At 37.5% G+C, this 17,142-nt stretch overlaps 2 protein-coding genes across 4 annotated transcripts; one reads left to right on the plus strand and one right to left on the minus strand.

The window, feature by feature from the left end:
• Positions 1-3,244: 3,244 nt before the first annotated feature.
• Positions 3,245-8,060, minus strand: LOC18443999 (uncharacterized). The gene is made up of 7 exons (XM_088860402.1): positions 7,820-8,060; positions 7,506-7,720; positions 7,195-7,388; positions 6,653-7,041; positions 5,343-5,551; positions 4,717-4,868; positions 3,245-4,152 (listed from the first exon to the last, which is right to left on the minus strand). The coding sequence occupies exons 1-6, from the start codon at positions 8,058-8,060 to the stop codon at positions 4,833-4,835; spliced, it is 1,284 nt and encodes a 427-aa protein (XP_088716528.1). The 3' UTR covers positions 3,245-4,152; positions 4,717-4,832.
• Positions 8,061-9,592: 1,532 nt separating this feature from the next.
• LOC18443998 (protein NUCLEAR FUSION DEFECTIVE 6, mitochondrial) lies at positions 9,593-16,261 on the plus strand. 3 transcript variants are annotated; one of them, XM_020673312.2, is made up of 6 exons: positions 9,593-9,766; positions 9,897-9,944; positions 10,114-10,242; positions 11,019-11,258; positions 12,354-12,472; positions 15,884-16,261. In XM_020673312.2, exons 3-6 carry the CDS (start codon positions 10,184-10,186, stop codon positions 15,901-15,903), a joined length of 438 nt encoding a protein of 145 aa, XP_020528971.2. In that variant the 5' UTR covers positions 9,593-9,766; positions 9,897-9,944; positions 10,114-10,183; the 3' UTR covers positions 15,904-16,261. The 3 variants fall into 3 exon arrangements, with proteins under 3 accessions (XP_020528971.2, XP_088716888.1, XP_088716889.1); XM_088860762.1 differs by lacking the exon at positions 9,593-9,766 and having other exon boundaries at positions 9,769-10,242; XM_088860763.1 differs by lacking the exons at positions 9,593-9,766; positions 9,897-9,944; positions 10,114-10,242 and adding an exon at positions 10,810-10,850.
• Positions 16,262-17,142: the final 881 nt, after the last annotated feature.

Here is a 17,142-nt window from a genome sequence, read left to right on the forward strand (position 1 = left end):
AAGAGGTGGTCCGGTGCGATCACCGACCCCCAATGTCGAGAAGCCACCAAATTGAATCCGAGAAAAGTCGTCCAAAATCCAATCTTTGGGGATTTCTATAACCTCTTTCAAACCATCTATATTATTAGAAAACTGCATACCACCATTATCTCCCTTAATTAAATCTTAGGGCTTATACGTAGAAATTGAAAAACCCTCCATATAATCCGAAAATCTACCCACAGGAATCCATCTTTTTGAAACTTTGGGGGTTACTGTTTTTTGAAATTCAAATTTCCGAGAAAACTCCAACCCGATTTTAGCGTCCCACCAACTTGCAATTTCCCAATCTCTGGTGATTTCCTTAGCTTCGGCATCTACACCTTATGTCGGTCCTAAATGTCTTGCAAAGCGACAACAGGCTTACCACCAACAAGTGCCACCCTAGAGCAAACATCACTAATTACAATGTCGAAAAAATCTTCACCAATAACCAGAAAAAATTTATCAAGGAGGGGAACACTTGTGGCTTTCGAAATTTTAACCCGCACCATCTTACATACTGGGTTCAAGAAAGAATCCCAACCCATATCCAAATAGACTCCAAATCCACCCAATATCTTTTTTATGATAGCCAAGTTCCAAGCGTACAGTGGGATACCGTAGAGACTAATCCAGATATATTTTTTCTGAACAGAGGAAACATAGTCGACAAGCTTCTATAAATCTAATGAAAGTAGACTCCCCTGATTCTACAATAACGGTTTCGTAGAGCTCTACTGACATCTTCCTTAGATTGAAGTTTGAAAACAACTTTGTTCATACCAATAACCTTCACATCAAGACGGGTCAGAAGATTCCAACCCCTCGGTGCCCAATTAGAGAGGCCAAAAAAATAAGAGATAAGAGGAGAGGGGAGGGGGAGGGAGGAAAAAAAAAACAAAAACAAAAAAAGTTGTCTTATCTACTTGCATAAGTTTAAAAGATTTTTTTTACAAAGAGGAAAGAGAGAGAATCTGATGCCAAATCATCAAAATTTATGCCTTTTATAGATCGTGAAAGATTAGGAAAGACAAATTTTTGCTGTCTAAATCATAGTTGTTCATTTGAATATCATACCTTTATTTTTGCTTAGTAGTTATTAAAAGACAAATTTTTGGAGATTTTTTTCTTAATTAAAGAGAAGATTATTCATGATATTTTAGTTATCATAATGATAGTAGAAAAACTTGAGAAATACGGAACCATGAACGATGTAGTAAATTGAGAGCGAAGAGGTGAAGGGTTAGACCATTAGAGAGAGAGAGAGTTGAATCTATTAACAGTTGATTGAAATATAGCAGGTCAAGAAAGAGGAAGGGATACGAAAGAATGCCAACCAAAAGAAAGACTAAGGATATTCAAGTTCATAACTCATCCAACTATGTCAAAAGAAGAAATGGTTTACAGAAGAAATTACACGAACTCTCAGTGCGGTGTGGAATTGATGCTTGCATCATATCTTTCTCAGACGCCTCATCTTCCTGTGTTCCAAATATTTCGCCTCAAGACACAAATAATTGTCTTTCGCTCTGTGAAAGATATCTCTGTCTCGACAAATCCAAGAGAGAAAAGAAACTCCAGAATTGCTCTCAGTTCTTGTCAGAGAAAATACAGAGTTTAAAGCAACAGATTGAGAAAAAGAGAGAGTAAACATGGAGGCTAAATTGGAAGCGATGGTTTATGGACTCTCTGGCCATCACAGAATTGATGAATTATCTATCGATGACCTTCAGAAGCTCTCTGGTCATATCGATGTCTTACTGCACAAAATCAGGGAACGTGATCAGTTTGTGGAGATGGGGAAACGCCAGAAGGGATATTGAAGGTTGAGAATGGGGGTAAATTTGCTGCGATTTCTCCGGAAATTGTGAGCGATTTCGCAGCCACTTTTTCGGCAACTCCAGAGGTTGGGAATGGGATCAAATTTACTTCAAAACATGAGGCTAGTTTAGGCCAGTTTATCGACACTTTTCTGGGGACTCCATTTCTCGACACTTTTCCGGCAGACCTAGGTGTTTCTCCGGCTACTTTTCCGGCCATATCAGGGGATTTTCAGGCTGATCTAGGCTATTTATTAGCCAGGTATGGCCTGTATCGGGCACCACGCGCTAGGGCTTTGCAGGCGCGTGGCAGGTTTCTGTACTGCCATATCAACGGATGAGTCAGCATGTGGTTGAGGGTAGGTGGGGCCTACAGTTGCCTGCTCAGCAGATGGGTTGCCTCCTTCCCGACTCGTTTGATACAGAGGGCGACCTGAAGCCATATCAGCAGGTGACTCAGCTGCCATGCAACTTGCCACATCAACAATACTGGGACCCAGAGTTCCAGTAAGTCGCTGGCCCAGTGGGTACTCAGCCCATGAATGTTGAGAGGTGGGTCCAGGATTGGAGCTCGCCTTTGGGTAATTGACACATCATCATTTCAATTAGTTCACCTGTTGTAGAGGGTGCCACGTTGGCAAGCCAAGCTTTGGGTTAGTCATGGCTTGCGTTTTTTGGAGGGCTCCTTATTAACGGTGTCTAACTGTCTGTGTTTCATTTAACCAATTTTCTGTTAATTTTTGTTCTAACTGGTTTATTTATTAGCGATTGAGGAATGACACGATTATAGATAGATTAGCGGCCGTGATTTATTCATTGTGTAATTTTGTCTCTCATTTTCAATGTGACCTCCTGCTTATCCCACTTTTCTAAGAGTTAATGGAGTTCTGTAATCTCTCTCTCTCTAGTAATTGCATAAGTTATATGTATACCTTTGAATGCATAAATCCAATTGAAACAGTAATTGCAGAAGTTACCTTTTATTGCTAAGCATATGAAACCTTAAAAGCATTGGTCGCAAACTTGGCCTGTCCAACTCGGACCCTGGTCAAATGCGAACCCAGCCAAAAATTAAGAAATTTGTTTGTAATGTGTTTTTAAATGTTTTTTTTATCATTTTGGCAAAGATACACTATTTTCAAGACTTCAAATCCATTTTTTCTCTTGGTCCTATGAGAACAATTTGAAGATTTTTTGGCATCAAAACCACCTCTTCTAGTGAATTGTGAGGTGCGCCTTAATTTGATTATTTAAGGCCTCATCCTTAATATAAACTTTTCCCATAATAGAATTACAAAACATTTCTGATTAGTTCTTTTTCCTTTCATAGGCATTGTAATTAAACCTGCAACATAAGATGACATCATTTACTCCAAACTACAAGTTCCACAGTCATCCACATACAAAAACCCAAAGGCCTTCTACATTAAAGCTCCTAATCTCTTAGTAGAGTAATGGAAACAAGCCTGGTCAGAAAGGCAAAGACAAAACTTCTTGAGGTATAATAGCCAAATTAAGTTTATAAAGATGGTGCACTCACTCTAGACCCTAAATACAAGGTTAAAACAATAAGGAATCTCATCGCTGTGCAGACCAACCATAGATCTCATCTCTAAATGTTATTTCCCCTCCATGTGTGACATCCATAAAAGATAAACGCAGTCCACAAAAGTAACATCCCCTTTGAGATGGTGCATCTCCAGCCTGCAAAACAGCACCCACTAAAAGGAACAAGCTAACCACAATCGAGAGAGGGAGAGCAGCATGCAAAAGAGCAACCACTACTAGAAACAGGCTCCTTACTAAGAATGGCAACTTAGAGAGAGAGAGAGAGGCCTGCAAAAGAGCAACCACTGCTTGATAGTATATATATAGCAAATTAAAAAGAGTTTTCTAAACCCTCCGGCCCCTTTCCCGTGCAGCTAGTTTAGCAGCAACCTGTTCTTCTGACAAGGGGAGGGGAGGAAATAGATGCGGGGGCTTGCTCTTGTTTTCATGAAGAGATCGTCGAGTGTGAGAATAGGTGGTGCTGGTTTCTTAGAAGGGGGAGAAGGTGGAGCCAGTGTCTCTCTGGCGAGGGGTGGTTGTTTAGAGAAGGCAAGGGAGTGGCATTGTTTGGAGGTTGTTGACGTGAGTTCTGTTTGTTAGAATTTGCTGTTGTAGTAGCAGGTGAAGATAAGGGAGTTTCAAGTTTGACCTTAACCTCTTCAGGATCAACAAACTAAGCTGTACGGCAGCGGCCACCATTAGAAGGCCACTGTATATTGTAGAGAGCATTTCGAGTTGCCATTGCTTCCTCCTCTGATGAATACTACAATAAAAACACAGAATTGAAAAAAGGGAAATTTATCAAGAGATGAACTATTTAACATTGTACCTATTTCTTTTGATTTTACATAACTCTGCTTTGGCTGGCCCTAAACCGATCCCAAGCCCAGGTAAAGGAGGAGGGTTGTGTTAGGTAGGGAGTCAGTAGAAAACTTTACTAAATCCTGTCATGAATCCTGAACCTATCAGCAGAATGGCGGAACAGGATTCTTGTAGCCAACTGTAAATAGTTGGGATAAGTTTAGATGATGATGATGACCTATTTCGTTTGATTTAAATAAAAGATAAGTTAAGTGTATTTTAATCATTTTCCCTTAAAAAATGACAAAATAATATGAAAAGGATTCACTATAGCCCACGAAAGCTATTTAGAGAAAAACAGCTGAATTGCAAAGCTGAAAGGGAATTTTCCTTATCTTTTTTTTTGGTTGAATTGCTACTATTATTCTTTTCAATCACCAAGCATATGATATTTAATAATTTATGGCTGAGGGAGAGAGTGTGTGTTTGAGAGCGAGGGAGAGTATTTATGTATAAAAAGACATACAGTGACATAACAGTGGGTCTTGATGTGGTCCATCCAGAATTTAGAGACAGTCCCAGTTTTTGCCAGAAGCTCTTGAACAGCTTTTAGAGTGAATGGACACAGGAATTGGTCAATCCTCAAAGACGTAGTTGCAGGCTTTTCCGATGAAGGAACTGCATAACAAAATTTTATGAACCCACTTTAGTTTTCTTTTTCTTTTTCTTCCTTTTTTTTTTAAAGAAAAAAGAAGAACCCACACTAGTTACTCATTTAACAACCGACAAATACAAGAAACTTTTCCCACAGAAAGTTCAAAAGAAGTTTGTAAATCTTCCTCGGCTTCTATTGTATTCATGGCATGCATACCCAAATGCTTATCTGCAAGCTCTATTTCCCAACTTGCATTTCACATTTTCTTAAAAAAGAAATTTGCATTTCGCATGACTTACATGTTGCATGATTCCAAGTATTATACAGTAATTCTTGAAACTACTACCATACCACCCATTCAAACAAATCAAAAGCATGGTAAAGTCAAGTCTAAAAACCAATTTACCCACTTTTGAAAACTAAGGGAAAAAGAACTATTGCAAGCCCAACTTGCACAACCAGAAGAAGAAGAGGAAGAAGAACAAAATGAAGCTTACCAATGCACTCTTTAGGGGCACCTCCATTATCAGGAGAGTCGGGATTACTGAGTGTGGTCTTAGGCAAGGATGAAAATCTATCTCTAGGCACAGAAAAAGAATTACTAAGGGGAGGAGAAGAGAATTTTGAGATTCGGATACCCTGTCTGGCTCTGAGTTCCACCGACGCTGCCTCTTTGAAGGGTCATTGACTCTGGGTGCCTCCTGATCTGCACATGATAAAAGGGGAAAAATCAATAATAAAACATGTAAAGTATCAATTATTTTAATACTCTCATAAAATAAAAATAGCAATTTTTCTTGAAAACAAGAAAGGAAAAACTCAAAATCATGGAAATGTTAGAAGTCATATTTCACAATCATGAACTACCTCTTTCAGCCTTTTAATAGTGCAATAAGGGTAAATATAATGAAAGGGAAAGTTAGACACTTCCAATAAGTACTTGGCTCTCAAAGAGGGAAGTTTTTCTTCCTCTCTGGTACAAGTTGAATGCCTTATACGCAGAAATATTATGAAGCGGCACGATATATGGTCTGTTGCAACTTGCAACTAGAGTAAACTTGGAGAACAGGCCATAAAGAAATTTACACTGACGAGAAAAGGACCAAAGTACCAATGGAAATACATCTAAATGACAGTATATGTAACTATGTAGCTTTTAGCTTTTATTGGTTAACATGCGAAAGTTGTGTAAAACTTTACAGTTTCCAAATATTTATCAAGGGTTTGCATAAAAACTGGTACAAAAGTTTATTGCCTCAATACTCTTGCATCATGCACATGAAGGCAATTTCAAAGATCTCTTTGGTGAAAGACCACAAGGTGCAGGATAGCATGAAGGCAATTTCAAAGATCTCTTTGGTGAAAAACCACAAGGTGCAGGATAGTAACACTACACCCACTACATACAAATTACTATTATTGGGAAATACACTAATTATCACTTACATTCCTTGTACCCAAATCTATGAAAGAAAAACTTCCCACTATTGTAGAAATGTATAGGAGATTTGAGAACATTAGATTATTCCAAAGAGGAAACTATACATACTTTATTATTTAATTCATAAGCAACTTTTCATGTTACTGAGGAAAAGCAAGATTGTAAATATGCTTTTGCAAAATTTTGGCAGCCTTGGACCACAACTGTTTACTAGACCTAGAAACCTAAGAGCATTACTCCAACATCATGGTGAATTATTACACAATTCAAGCTAAATTATTCAAATAGTACAAGCAATAAATATATCCAAATCACAGAACGAAAAACTAATTATGCATGTAAACAAGACAATGCAATAGTACATACCACCTTCAATTTTTCTTTTCTCCCCAATATTCACTGAGTCATTGCTTCTGTCTACAATAACATTCTTCTCATTTGGAGAGGAATCAGCCACAGCAGAAACAGAAGCAATGTCCTCTTTTATTGGGCACAATTTTGATACTTCATCCTTGTCTCTGACTTCAACAGTATTTTGAATAACATCACTTTGTTTACTCTCTAATCCATCATCCTCCAGTGATTCATCCCCCCAACTTCTATCTAAATTCAGTTTTACAGAAGAACCACCATCTGCACTATCAACTTTCTTGATAAGGTCTGCATGGGTACCAGCAGCAAGGGTCTCATCAATCTCATAGAGCTCTGATACACACCTGGCTCTTGACCATCCAAAGAACCACCAACTGGAGGTACTTCAGTGGATGATTGGTAGGCCCCCTCTGGATTACTAGCTTCTAATTCTAAATCTAAATTATCAGCGTTCAAATTATCCTTTAGTTCATTCTTTTCATTTTCATTAATTATCAGCATTCAAAGAATCGCTAGAAACGGAATCACTCTTTAGCAGAACCCCTGAAATAGGGCTGACCTTTTCAGATACCTGAGAATTTGGGTTCAAAAGGTTGGGCTTCTCACTTTTGATAGGACTCCGGGATGCCTCATCTTCTTTTACAGGTTCATGCTTACACTGTTTGTCAATGGACTCTATCTGGTTTACAAGGTTGGGCTCATCACTTTTGTTGGGACCCTTTTCAGATACCTGAGAATTTGGGTTGCAAAGGTTGGGCTCCTCAGTTTTGATAGGACACCTGGATGCCTCACCTTCTATCACAGGTTCATGCCTACACTGTTTGTCAATGGACTCTATCTAGTTTACAAGGTTGGGCTCCTCGCTTTTGTTGGGACTCTTTGATGCCTTGTCTTCTTTCAGACTTTCATAACTAGATTGTTTCTCAACGGATTCTATCTGTTTAACAGGGCTATGACTCACCGAAATGCTGACTTCTGTAGAACCCGTTGGAAATGTGACCATGAATTCAGAGGTCTCAATTTTCATAGAATCAGTCAATTCACTCTCTTGAGCTTCAGCACCTTAATTGGGAATGGCATTGCTGTTATCATTGTTTCAGTATCATCTATGATGGACTCAGTATTGTTCTTTTTAGCTTCATTTTCACCTGGCTGCTATACTGGTGCATTTCCCAAATCTGTCATTCTGCTGAACCTGAGGAATAACTTCAGTATCCAAACCATCGCCCACATTTTCCTGAACACAGTTCTCATCATTTAGAATTGCTTCCGACAACCGCTTCAGTAAATCCTCCTTTAAACCCTTAGTTATCATATTACGTCTCCAAAGTTCATCTTTCAATACTGCCACTTTCCATTGTTCAAGTGGCCGATTGCCAAGAACTGGGTACTTAGATGGCATCCTTCCAGTGTTACTCAAGCAAAACCCTGACACCTAAACATCAAGAGAACCAAAATCATATATACCCAGTCATCAAATACTGTACAATGTAAGTAAAAAGTAGTAGAAATGATATTGAACATGCAAACAAAAAACTTTTAAAGTGAAAAATTAGAAAAGAATAAAATTTTCAAATGTCTGATCATATATCTACTAAACAGAAGGAAAACCTAAAATTATGAAATAGTCCATACCTATTAAATGGGATCGAATACATGCACATACGTGTGTACACACACATACATGCAGCGACGCATGCATGACAGATGCATGCATAGCTAAGCTTGAAAATTTCACAAATAAATTGCACCCAAATAAATCCTTGAGTTCCATACCCAACCCTAAGTCTAAAGGTATTAAACAATAGCCATACATCCACTTTATATCATCTATGAGTAATCTTCTTCTTTATAGGTAACTAACTCTAATAAACAAAACTAAAGTGCGGTGAAAATACAAAATGGAAGTATGGTACCCCTAGTCACAAAAAAATATCCAAATGCCGTATTCTATTCTAGGTATGTCCAAATATGCCAGGCTGTATGCCACCATACTACATAATAAAAATACACAAGGTTGATATCTCTGACAATTCAATAATAGAAAATTCTCAAATAGTTCCTTCTAGCTCCATAGAATCAAAGAAATTCAGGCCATCTGAGAGCCCATTGTGAATTGCCTTTAAAGACAGCCAACCCTTCAAACTCTTTGGTCATACACAAGTTCCCTCCAGGCCCGCAAATGTCCAATCCTAAATATATCAAGCATAGCATAAAAAATAGCACTAAACAACCAAAAATAAGAGTAGAGAGGGAAATGAGGTGATCATGTGGGTTAGGGGGGATAGAAACTGGCTATGTGGATTGTCACATGTTAGAGGGAATGTGGAATGGAGCAACAATACGAATAAATTTAGAAAGGAAGGTATGGTCATGTGGGAGAATTTTCTCTATAGTTCTCTACCTTGTTGGCAATCTTCCAATGAATTTCAAGGGGTAATATCATCGCATCTTAAGAGGAGATACTGTGGTGGTAAGAGAGAAAATTGAGTTTAATATTATGTCTTGGATGCTAATCTGGGAGAAAGTAAGAGAGAAAATTGAGTTCAATATTATGTCTTGGATGCTAATCTGGGAGAAAAAATGAGAGAGAATGGAGAATTGGTTGACAGAATTTAAGTACTATCTTCAGCATGGAAGACCCTTCCATGTGTTTCCCTCCCAAAGGAGACCTCAAGATCAACTTTCTCATTTGATTTTCCACTTCCAGAAGACCTTCAACAGTTGGCCTGGTTTATGTTCAGCAGATCAGCGTTCGGGTTTACATTGTATTCGATCTAAACCAATAGTTTTAAAATTGGAAAATAATGATAATTTTTCAGTATGCAACAGTGTAATGACCGATATTTTGAAAATATTGGACATAAGAAATTAAAATTATAGTGTAATTTTTATTTATTAATATCTCCAAGAAATAATGGATTTCTAATCGATTTTTCAGACACAAACGAATATAATGGTGTTCATATAGCTCGCTTGTTTCATACATTGAGAAAATCGATATATCAGCCATCACATTGATACATAATGACCACTACAAATACTTAACAATAAGGGGGATTTTGACTTTGTGGTTCACCATTACATATCAGCCATATATTGGTGCAGGTAAGGCAGTGCTATTAATGTTGGCCAATTGGCCAATATTTCCAATCTTTTAAATATATCCAATATATTAACATCTTTCGGAACCTTTCTTGGGAGCACATCCTTCTTATATGGATTGCAATCATCACAGTGATGCCCCTGTTCTTCGCTCAGGCTCTAAACCCTGACTCTATCTCAGGTAAACCTCTGATTTCATGGAGGGTCTGATTTGGGATGATGTTTGTGTGGTGTGGTGTCGAAGATTTTTTCTGGCTTGATCAGGACCAATGGCTTCTTTGGAAGTTAAGACCAAAGTTCTCCTTGGTTGGATAACAATATCCTCACATTCTGTTTCTGGTCTGTCACAGTCGGAAGGCGATCCACTGATAGTGATTTGCAGGGGAAGCAGGACAAGTCCTAACTCGTGAAGTTCAGAGGATGCCTTTGAGGAAATTCAAGATATCTTCATTGCTTCCGCACTATGTGATATCTCAGCTGTAAAGTTTTCGATGCTGAGCCCTAGTCCGCCATAAAATTCAAGTCAATTTTGGGTTGGGGATATAGCATTCTTATACTATATTTGATTCTCCATTTGGTATTGTAACTACTTCAGTTCGCTCCTTTTCATTGATCGGCACCTCTGTTGTCTTGAAATTGGTTAAGAAAGTAATCCGTTAACAAAAGAATATGTTCACACCTTGATATTTAAATTCAAAGGTCCATGAAAAAAGCATGAAACATCAATTTAACCCTAAACATTTGAAAATTCAAGCCGTTAGTCTAAAACCAGATTGCCCGAATTCAATTTTCTACAATTCTATGGGACATGAATGATGTTCTTCCTTCATATTACATGACTTTCAAGGCTTCTCTTGTCAAACCTCATCTCTGTGTGTTTCACTTTATTTCTATCTTTTTCTTTTCTTTTCTTTTGTATTGGTCAATATTCTGGAATTTGATGCTATATAGCTTTAGATCTGGATTTTTTTTTTCTTTTTCTGTTTTTTTTTTCTTGGATACGAGGAATTAGATTATTCACTGAGAACGGTGAAATCGAACCTGCTATATTCTCCTTTTTTATGGTTTGCATAATTTGGTTCACCGAGTAAATATTTTCTTTTATTCTATGTATTTCGAGTGAAGTAAAAATTAAATTAAAAAAAAAAACTTATTTTGTCCTATTAATGGAATTTTCTGTTTTTGAGTAAATAATATTTTCTTCTTTTCCCACCTTAAATCATATTTTCCTTGCTAACCATTTTCGTATTTATAGAACCTACGTTCAAGTTGAGAAGGGGCACCCATCCGCTCGCTATCTGCGCAAGCTTGGGTTTTATTGGGGGTTTAGGGTTTACACAACCTCCATTGTAGGCACCATGTCAAGGGCGATCCAGGCCTGCGCTAGGCGCCTCTTCCTTTCTGCCCCGCTCAGAAGTCTCTGCTCCCGTTCTTATTCAGAGATAAAGCCGCCCACCTTTCGCCTTCACAAAAGGAGACTACTTCGCACCACCAGGTCATTACCGGCTCTCCCTTAATTAGGGTTTCTCTTCTGATGTTTTCTTCCCCTTTTCCTCTAAAATGGGTAGAATAGACTTCTCTTCTGCAGTCGTTTAGAGGTTTTTTCCATGGTTCTTAGTTTATCTGCCTGTGGACTCATATTAATTGGCATTTTCTCTGATGCTGACCATTGAAGGTTAGATTTTTGTCCATTGGCGTTGTATGAATATGGTGGTATACTTGTTTTAACTTAGTGGGCCTTTTGGAACTGTTAAGTTGGAAGTCTTTCTTCTGGTCATGTAGGGTTTTCTTCTATGATTTGAGTTTTTTTCTTTGCTCAATTAGGGTTTTCTTCATGGCCGTCTGTTATTTCTTGAAATGGGTGAATTTCAGTTAAAGTCTCTCTCTCTCTCTCTCTCTCTCTCTCTCTCTCTCTCTCTCTCTCTCTCTCTCTCTCTCTTGAAAAGTTGATTAGGGTTTTCTATATTTTGAGATTGTGATTAGTATCCAATCGCATTCTCTGGAATAGCATATTGTTTCTTTACTATTTGTAGCGTCATATTCTGTTGTATTAGGTTTTGTTCGGTGGCATTTTTTTGTGTGAATGGGTCTGTTTGATTTAGCTTTTTCTATTTCCTGCTTATGATGTGCATTTCTTTTCATCGACATTGTTATTTGGTAGTCTTTGTGAACTGATAAGTTAGGGTCTCCTCTCTTGCGAGTTAGGATTTAGCTTCATGGCGTTTTTTCTGTTGACATGATCAATTTGATTTAAAGTTTTGTCCAACTTCTTTTCTGGAAATGGTGTATTTTTGTATATGAATGTTATAGGTTTCCTTCTCTAGCCAGTTAGTGTATTTTTTTTTTTTTGGAAAATGGGTGTATTGGTGAATCTTTTCTCTGCTTCCTGATTATGTTTATCATTTTTGACATTCACATTTTTTGTTGGTGGCCCTTGTGTAGCTGATAAGAAAGAGTTACTTCTCTGGCCAATTAGGATTTTCCTTCATGGCCCCCTTCTTGTCCTTTTTAATGGGTTGATGTGATTGTGTGAGCGTTTTCTTCACTCTTATTCTCTGAAAATGGAAGATTTCTCTTTTTTCATCATTAGGTTGCCCGTGGAATTGAATTCTGTGGGATCTCTGATACCCCACCACAGTGCTACTGCTTCGGCATTGCTGAAATCAATGCTCTCTGTTGATCATTGCCGATGGGGTTGGCTTTCAGAAGGTACATTCTTTGATGGATTCCTTGTATTTGTGCTAGCTGTCCAAGTAGAGTCAAATCATCTTATTATTGTAAAAGTTGGTGCTGATCCATTCATGTATATTTGGTCATGGATTTCTTGTTTATTTTTATTTATGTGTTCTCTCTTTCTTCTTGTAATCTGATTGTTTGTGTGAAATGTAGTTTTTTGCTTGCGTAAAATGAATGAGACCATTATAAAATATTGAGAAAATCTGTTCAGCCTCATTGATTCCATCAGAGCCCATACACAAAATGAACCTCTTGTTTTAGGATCTCTGAATAGTATTTCAATACACAGGGTTCAGAATGTACAAGCTACAAGCAACCTTGTGACACCAGTAGAACCTAGAGATTTAAAAAGTCACAAAACTACTAGTATGGTATGAGTTTGGATATCAGTAGAACACTAAAATTATAGACAGAGTGAACAAAAGAAAATTATAACACTGCTAAAAGTTTTAGAAGTACGATTAGGCGGGATAAAGTTTCACCGCACCAAACTGCTCTAATTATGTGGGCCTCGAATATCAACCAAACACCTGATTATGTGGGCCTGGAGTATCAATTCATGCTGTCCTTGACTTGAACACCATTCGCACCCCCTAAGGGTTTGATGATGTCCATTCAATGACGTTTCTTTCCCCACCCCATGTGACACCTGCTCTTGACCTAGATAATTATTATGCCTAAATGAAGCTCTAAAAACTTTGACTCCCGCAAGTCCAATTGGCTTTGGAGATCTTGGATTTTAAAAACCTGCACCTTGCCTATATTAAAAATTTGAAAAACTCATTGGAGATTTTGAGGGACCCAGCAATTATTGTGTTGGAATGAGGGGAGCCTCGAGTCTTGAGCAAGACAAACATCACTTGCTTGGTCTGGCACTGTACAATCACAATGTGCAGTTGCTGCAAACAAAACTGTTTGCAACTTTTTGGGTAGCAAATGGGCGAGATACGGTATGTAAGCCCTAAAGAGTCCTAGTTCATGTTCTACACTTCTACTCATTTGAAGATTAAAAAAGCCCTAAAAAATCATAGATAAAGAGGATTTGGATTTGTTAGTTTTTTTTCAAATGGACATTTTCGAGCATTGGATATTCCGATTCAAAAACCAGGAACTCTGAAGATTTAGGAAGGTGGTTTTGTGGGAATTTTAGTTGAGTTTTTGAATTATCGAAACTAAGAACTAATGTTTTAAAGCTTGCCTTGGCAAAGGTATTTGCCCCTTGGCCGAGGTGAGTAACTCGGCTGAGTATGAGTGGACTCGGCCGAGTTACGTGCACCCTAAAATGAAAGAGTCAAAATAAGTAACAAATTTGTCAAAAATAATTGAAAATCAGAAATATTAAAGGAGATAATAGAAATCATTAGAAGACTAAAGAAGATGAAAAAAAATCTATAAAAGATGGATTATTGAAAAAAAAATTTGGGATCCTAAACTTTGAAGCCCGTATTCATTCTAGACCACGTTTAGGAACCAATTTCAATATCCAATTTCCCCAAAGTTCTTTCAAGAAAAGAAAAAGGCAAGCGAGCAAATAAACCAGCAGTCTGATACCGGCCCCAACTCTAGGTTCCGGCGTCCTGGGCCAACTGGTCCACTCAAGTAAAGAAATATTCCTTTCCTAGTTTTATTTTCATTGAATTGCTTTATAACTAATTGTTTTGGATCGAAAGAGTTGTTGGTGCTGGCGACGTTCTGTAAAGGAATTGGTCACTTAAGATTAATATCTCTCTAGATTGCAATTCAGTCGACCCCTAGAAAACTTACTGAGTGTATAAATTTTATCTAATTTAGAACTTAAAAATTAGTGGGGTTTTGTCTGAAATCTTCTTGCGTTTTGGTTGTGAACACTTGAATATAACAGAAATATTGAGAAAAATAAGGGAGTATGAAAGTCCGGAAATCATCTTAAAAACTATTGAAATCGTTGAAAAACATGTTTCTAACAAATATGTTGGTGTTTTTCAATATTTTTTACCTTTTTAGCATTTTAAATATCTAATGTCTTTTGTTGGTGTTATGTTAGTTTCCCAACTTGCAGCAACTCGGCCTTGGGCATAGCCCGAGGCCAAGTTACTCGACTGAGTACGAGTGCACTCGGCGAGTCCTGCTATACTGCTAAGAACATTTCCAGTGTTTGGATAAGATTTTGACCGTAATTTGTGACATTGGCGATATTGTGGGAATCAAATGTTGATTTTGTTGTACTGTGGTGTATTGCGCTTAATAGTAATTGAATTTCAGAAATCATGGAAGCATCCAAAGTTGAACTTTCTAATAAAATGTATTGCATGAATGGATTATCAAAAGAAACATGCTTTGGAAAATCTTTCATTTATTTGTTTTTGGTCGTCTCATTCTTTCCTTTTTATTTTTAGGATTTTTGTTATTTTTTTTTTCTACTTTTCATAATTTTCAAACAACTCCCTCAGGATTCGTTGACTCGCCTGGTACAAGTCCTATGAACTCTAGATTTTGATAATGAATTATGAGAAGCAAACTAATTGAACTTGATCTAATCCACTTTTTGAATGCTTGTATCTAGCAAAATAATTCAAAAGTAATGAATAAGAATATAGGATTGTGCGATATTCGTTCATCCGGTGAGCTGGTTAACACTGTGACACACTTTTGTTTTTGATAAGCAAATTGGGAGAATTCTACCATGTTTTGGGTGTGTTTCTAGACGATATCCATAGTCGATTTAGTTGTTTGAACAATAGCCATTAATCATTGAGTTTGACTTTGTTTTGATCAATTCATCTAGGCTGAATCAGTTGCTGAGTTCAAGTTTCTGAATGTTGGTTTTAAATGGTTAACAGTTACCCTTTTTGTCCATTTTTTATTTAATACAGTGTACTTTATTTTTAGAATTTTAAATCTTGAACTAGGAAACTTATGCTTCAGTGCATTCCTTCAATGGCTTTTGAAAATGCAGCACCAATTCCCCCATAATGAAAGAGTCCTTGGCTTCTTTCTATCTTTATTGTGCTTTCCACGACAGAGTGGTGCCGATCACTTCCGGTTTCCTAACTTGGGGTGAGGGAAATGTACTCTTAATAGTTGAGATCATTTTTACGTTGTTATGATGAACACCAATGCAACCTAATTCCCTCACTGGCGATATAGGCTCTGGTGCTTTTATGTGAACCTTTGCATATAAATTGATCCAATGCTCCTTTAGTGCAAATATATAGTGCATTCCTCATGTTCCTAGTGATAGGAATGTGTCTTACTAGGGCAGATGATGGTGACGATGATGTGTGGCTGTGTGTGTGTGTGTGAGAGAGAGAGAGAGAGAGAATCAACCTGTCCAACTAATTATGAATTCTTTGGTATCAGGATATCATACATTGTATTTAAAGAGACTTTGATTTTATAATGCAGGGTTTGCCACACCACTATAACATGGCCAGTGGAGCCTGATGAGATCGCAGTGAATGTGTTCCTTGTCTTTCTCCTGGTAACTGCTGTTCTTTGATTATTGTTTTTCTTTTGTTTCTTTCATATTTATACGTTTTTAAAGCGTTTTCGTGAGGCTTCGAATTGAATGAGAATAGCATTTTTTGTACGTGGGTGCATAACATCTCATCTGTGCCAATTTAACTTTGAGGCATCTCTTCACAGGGGGTATGTTCTTTTTGTAAACCAATGAACACCCCACTAGAGAGGTATTGTTAATCATTTACTTGAAGTGTTCAGTAGGAATGAAAACCCACAAGAGGCTTTCATTAATAAAAAGAAATGACTATAGACTATAGTTTCTATTGTGAGTATCTCTCTCTCTCTCTATTTGTATATATCTACATATATGGCAAAAGATAAAGGTAATCCAACTCTCGTACCTCGCCTTTTTGTTACAATGGCCCATATTGAGTTTCAGCTATTGACCCAGATTTAATCTAGGCTGTTAGATGGCCATGTTTGAATTCAATTGAATGCCATTAAGTTTATGAAGAGCGTCAATTTTTCGTTTGTTATACCTCTTCATTGAAAACCTAGTTATCAAGCATTGACATACTGTTCAATTGAACATCTTTATCAAAATTGCACAAAAAGCCTGCTGTTTGACAATTGCCAATCTAGACTGAGAATTGTTGATCTCAATGGGAATATTCGTCAGCCTGGCTAGTTCCTTCTTTAGATGCCCTATTCTCTCTAATTTGCATTAATCCGTATGTATAATATGTAGGTTTGATGATTTAAATCATTAAACAGTATATAAATTTGCATTAATCCGTATGTATAATATGTAGGTTTGATGATTTAAATCATTAAACAGTATATTGCGATGGTTTCTATGCAACTTTCTTCTCTTTCATTTTTTATTTTGTTTACTGTTCTGGATTTCTTATTGGGGCAATCTTTATTACCGGATCTGGCCGATCTGGATTGGTAAAGCCGAGAGCCGTTCCAACACATGGCCATTTTACTATACCATTTTTGGGATGGCATCATGCCCTATTACCAAAGGGGTTTGTATCCCCTGCTATCGTTTTGGTTTTAGACCTTTTTTAGCACCGGGTTTGTATCCCCTGCTATCGTTTTGGTTTTAGACCTTTTTTAGCACCACCCAGACATGAGGATGTAAAAAATGGATGGCCAGGATGTGGCATTGTCCCTTTCGATTTATGTTTGGGATTTCG

This window comes from Amborella trichopoda, chromosome 3 (assembly GCF_054954075.1).
Source record: "Amborella trichopoda isolate Santa Cruz 75 chromosome 3, AtrichopodaSantaCruz75HAP2 v2.0, whole genome shotgun sequence".
Taxonomy (NCBI): Eukaryota; Viridiplantae; Streptophyta; class Magnoliopsida; order Amborellales; family Amborellaceae; genus Amborella; species Amborella trichopoda.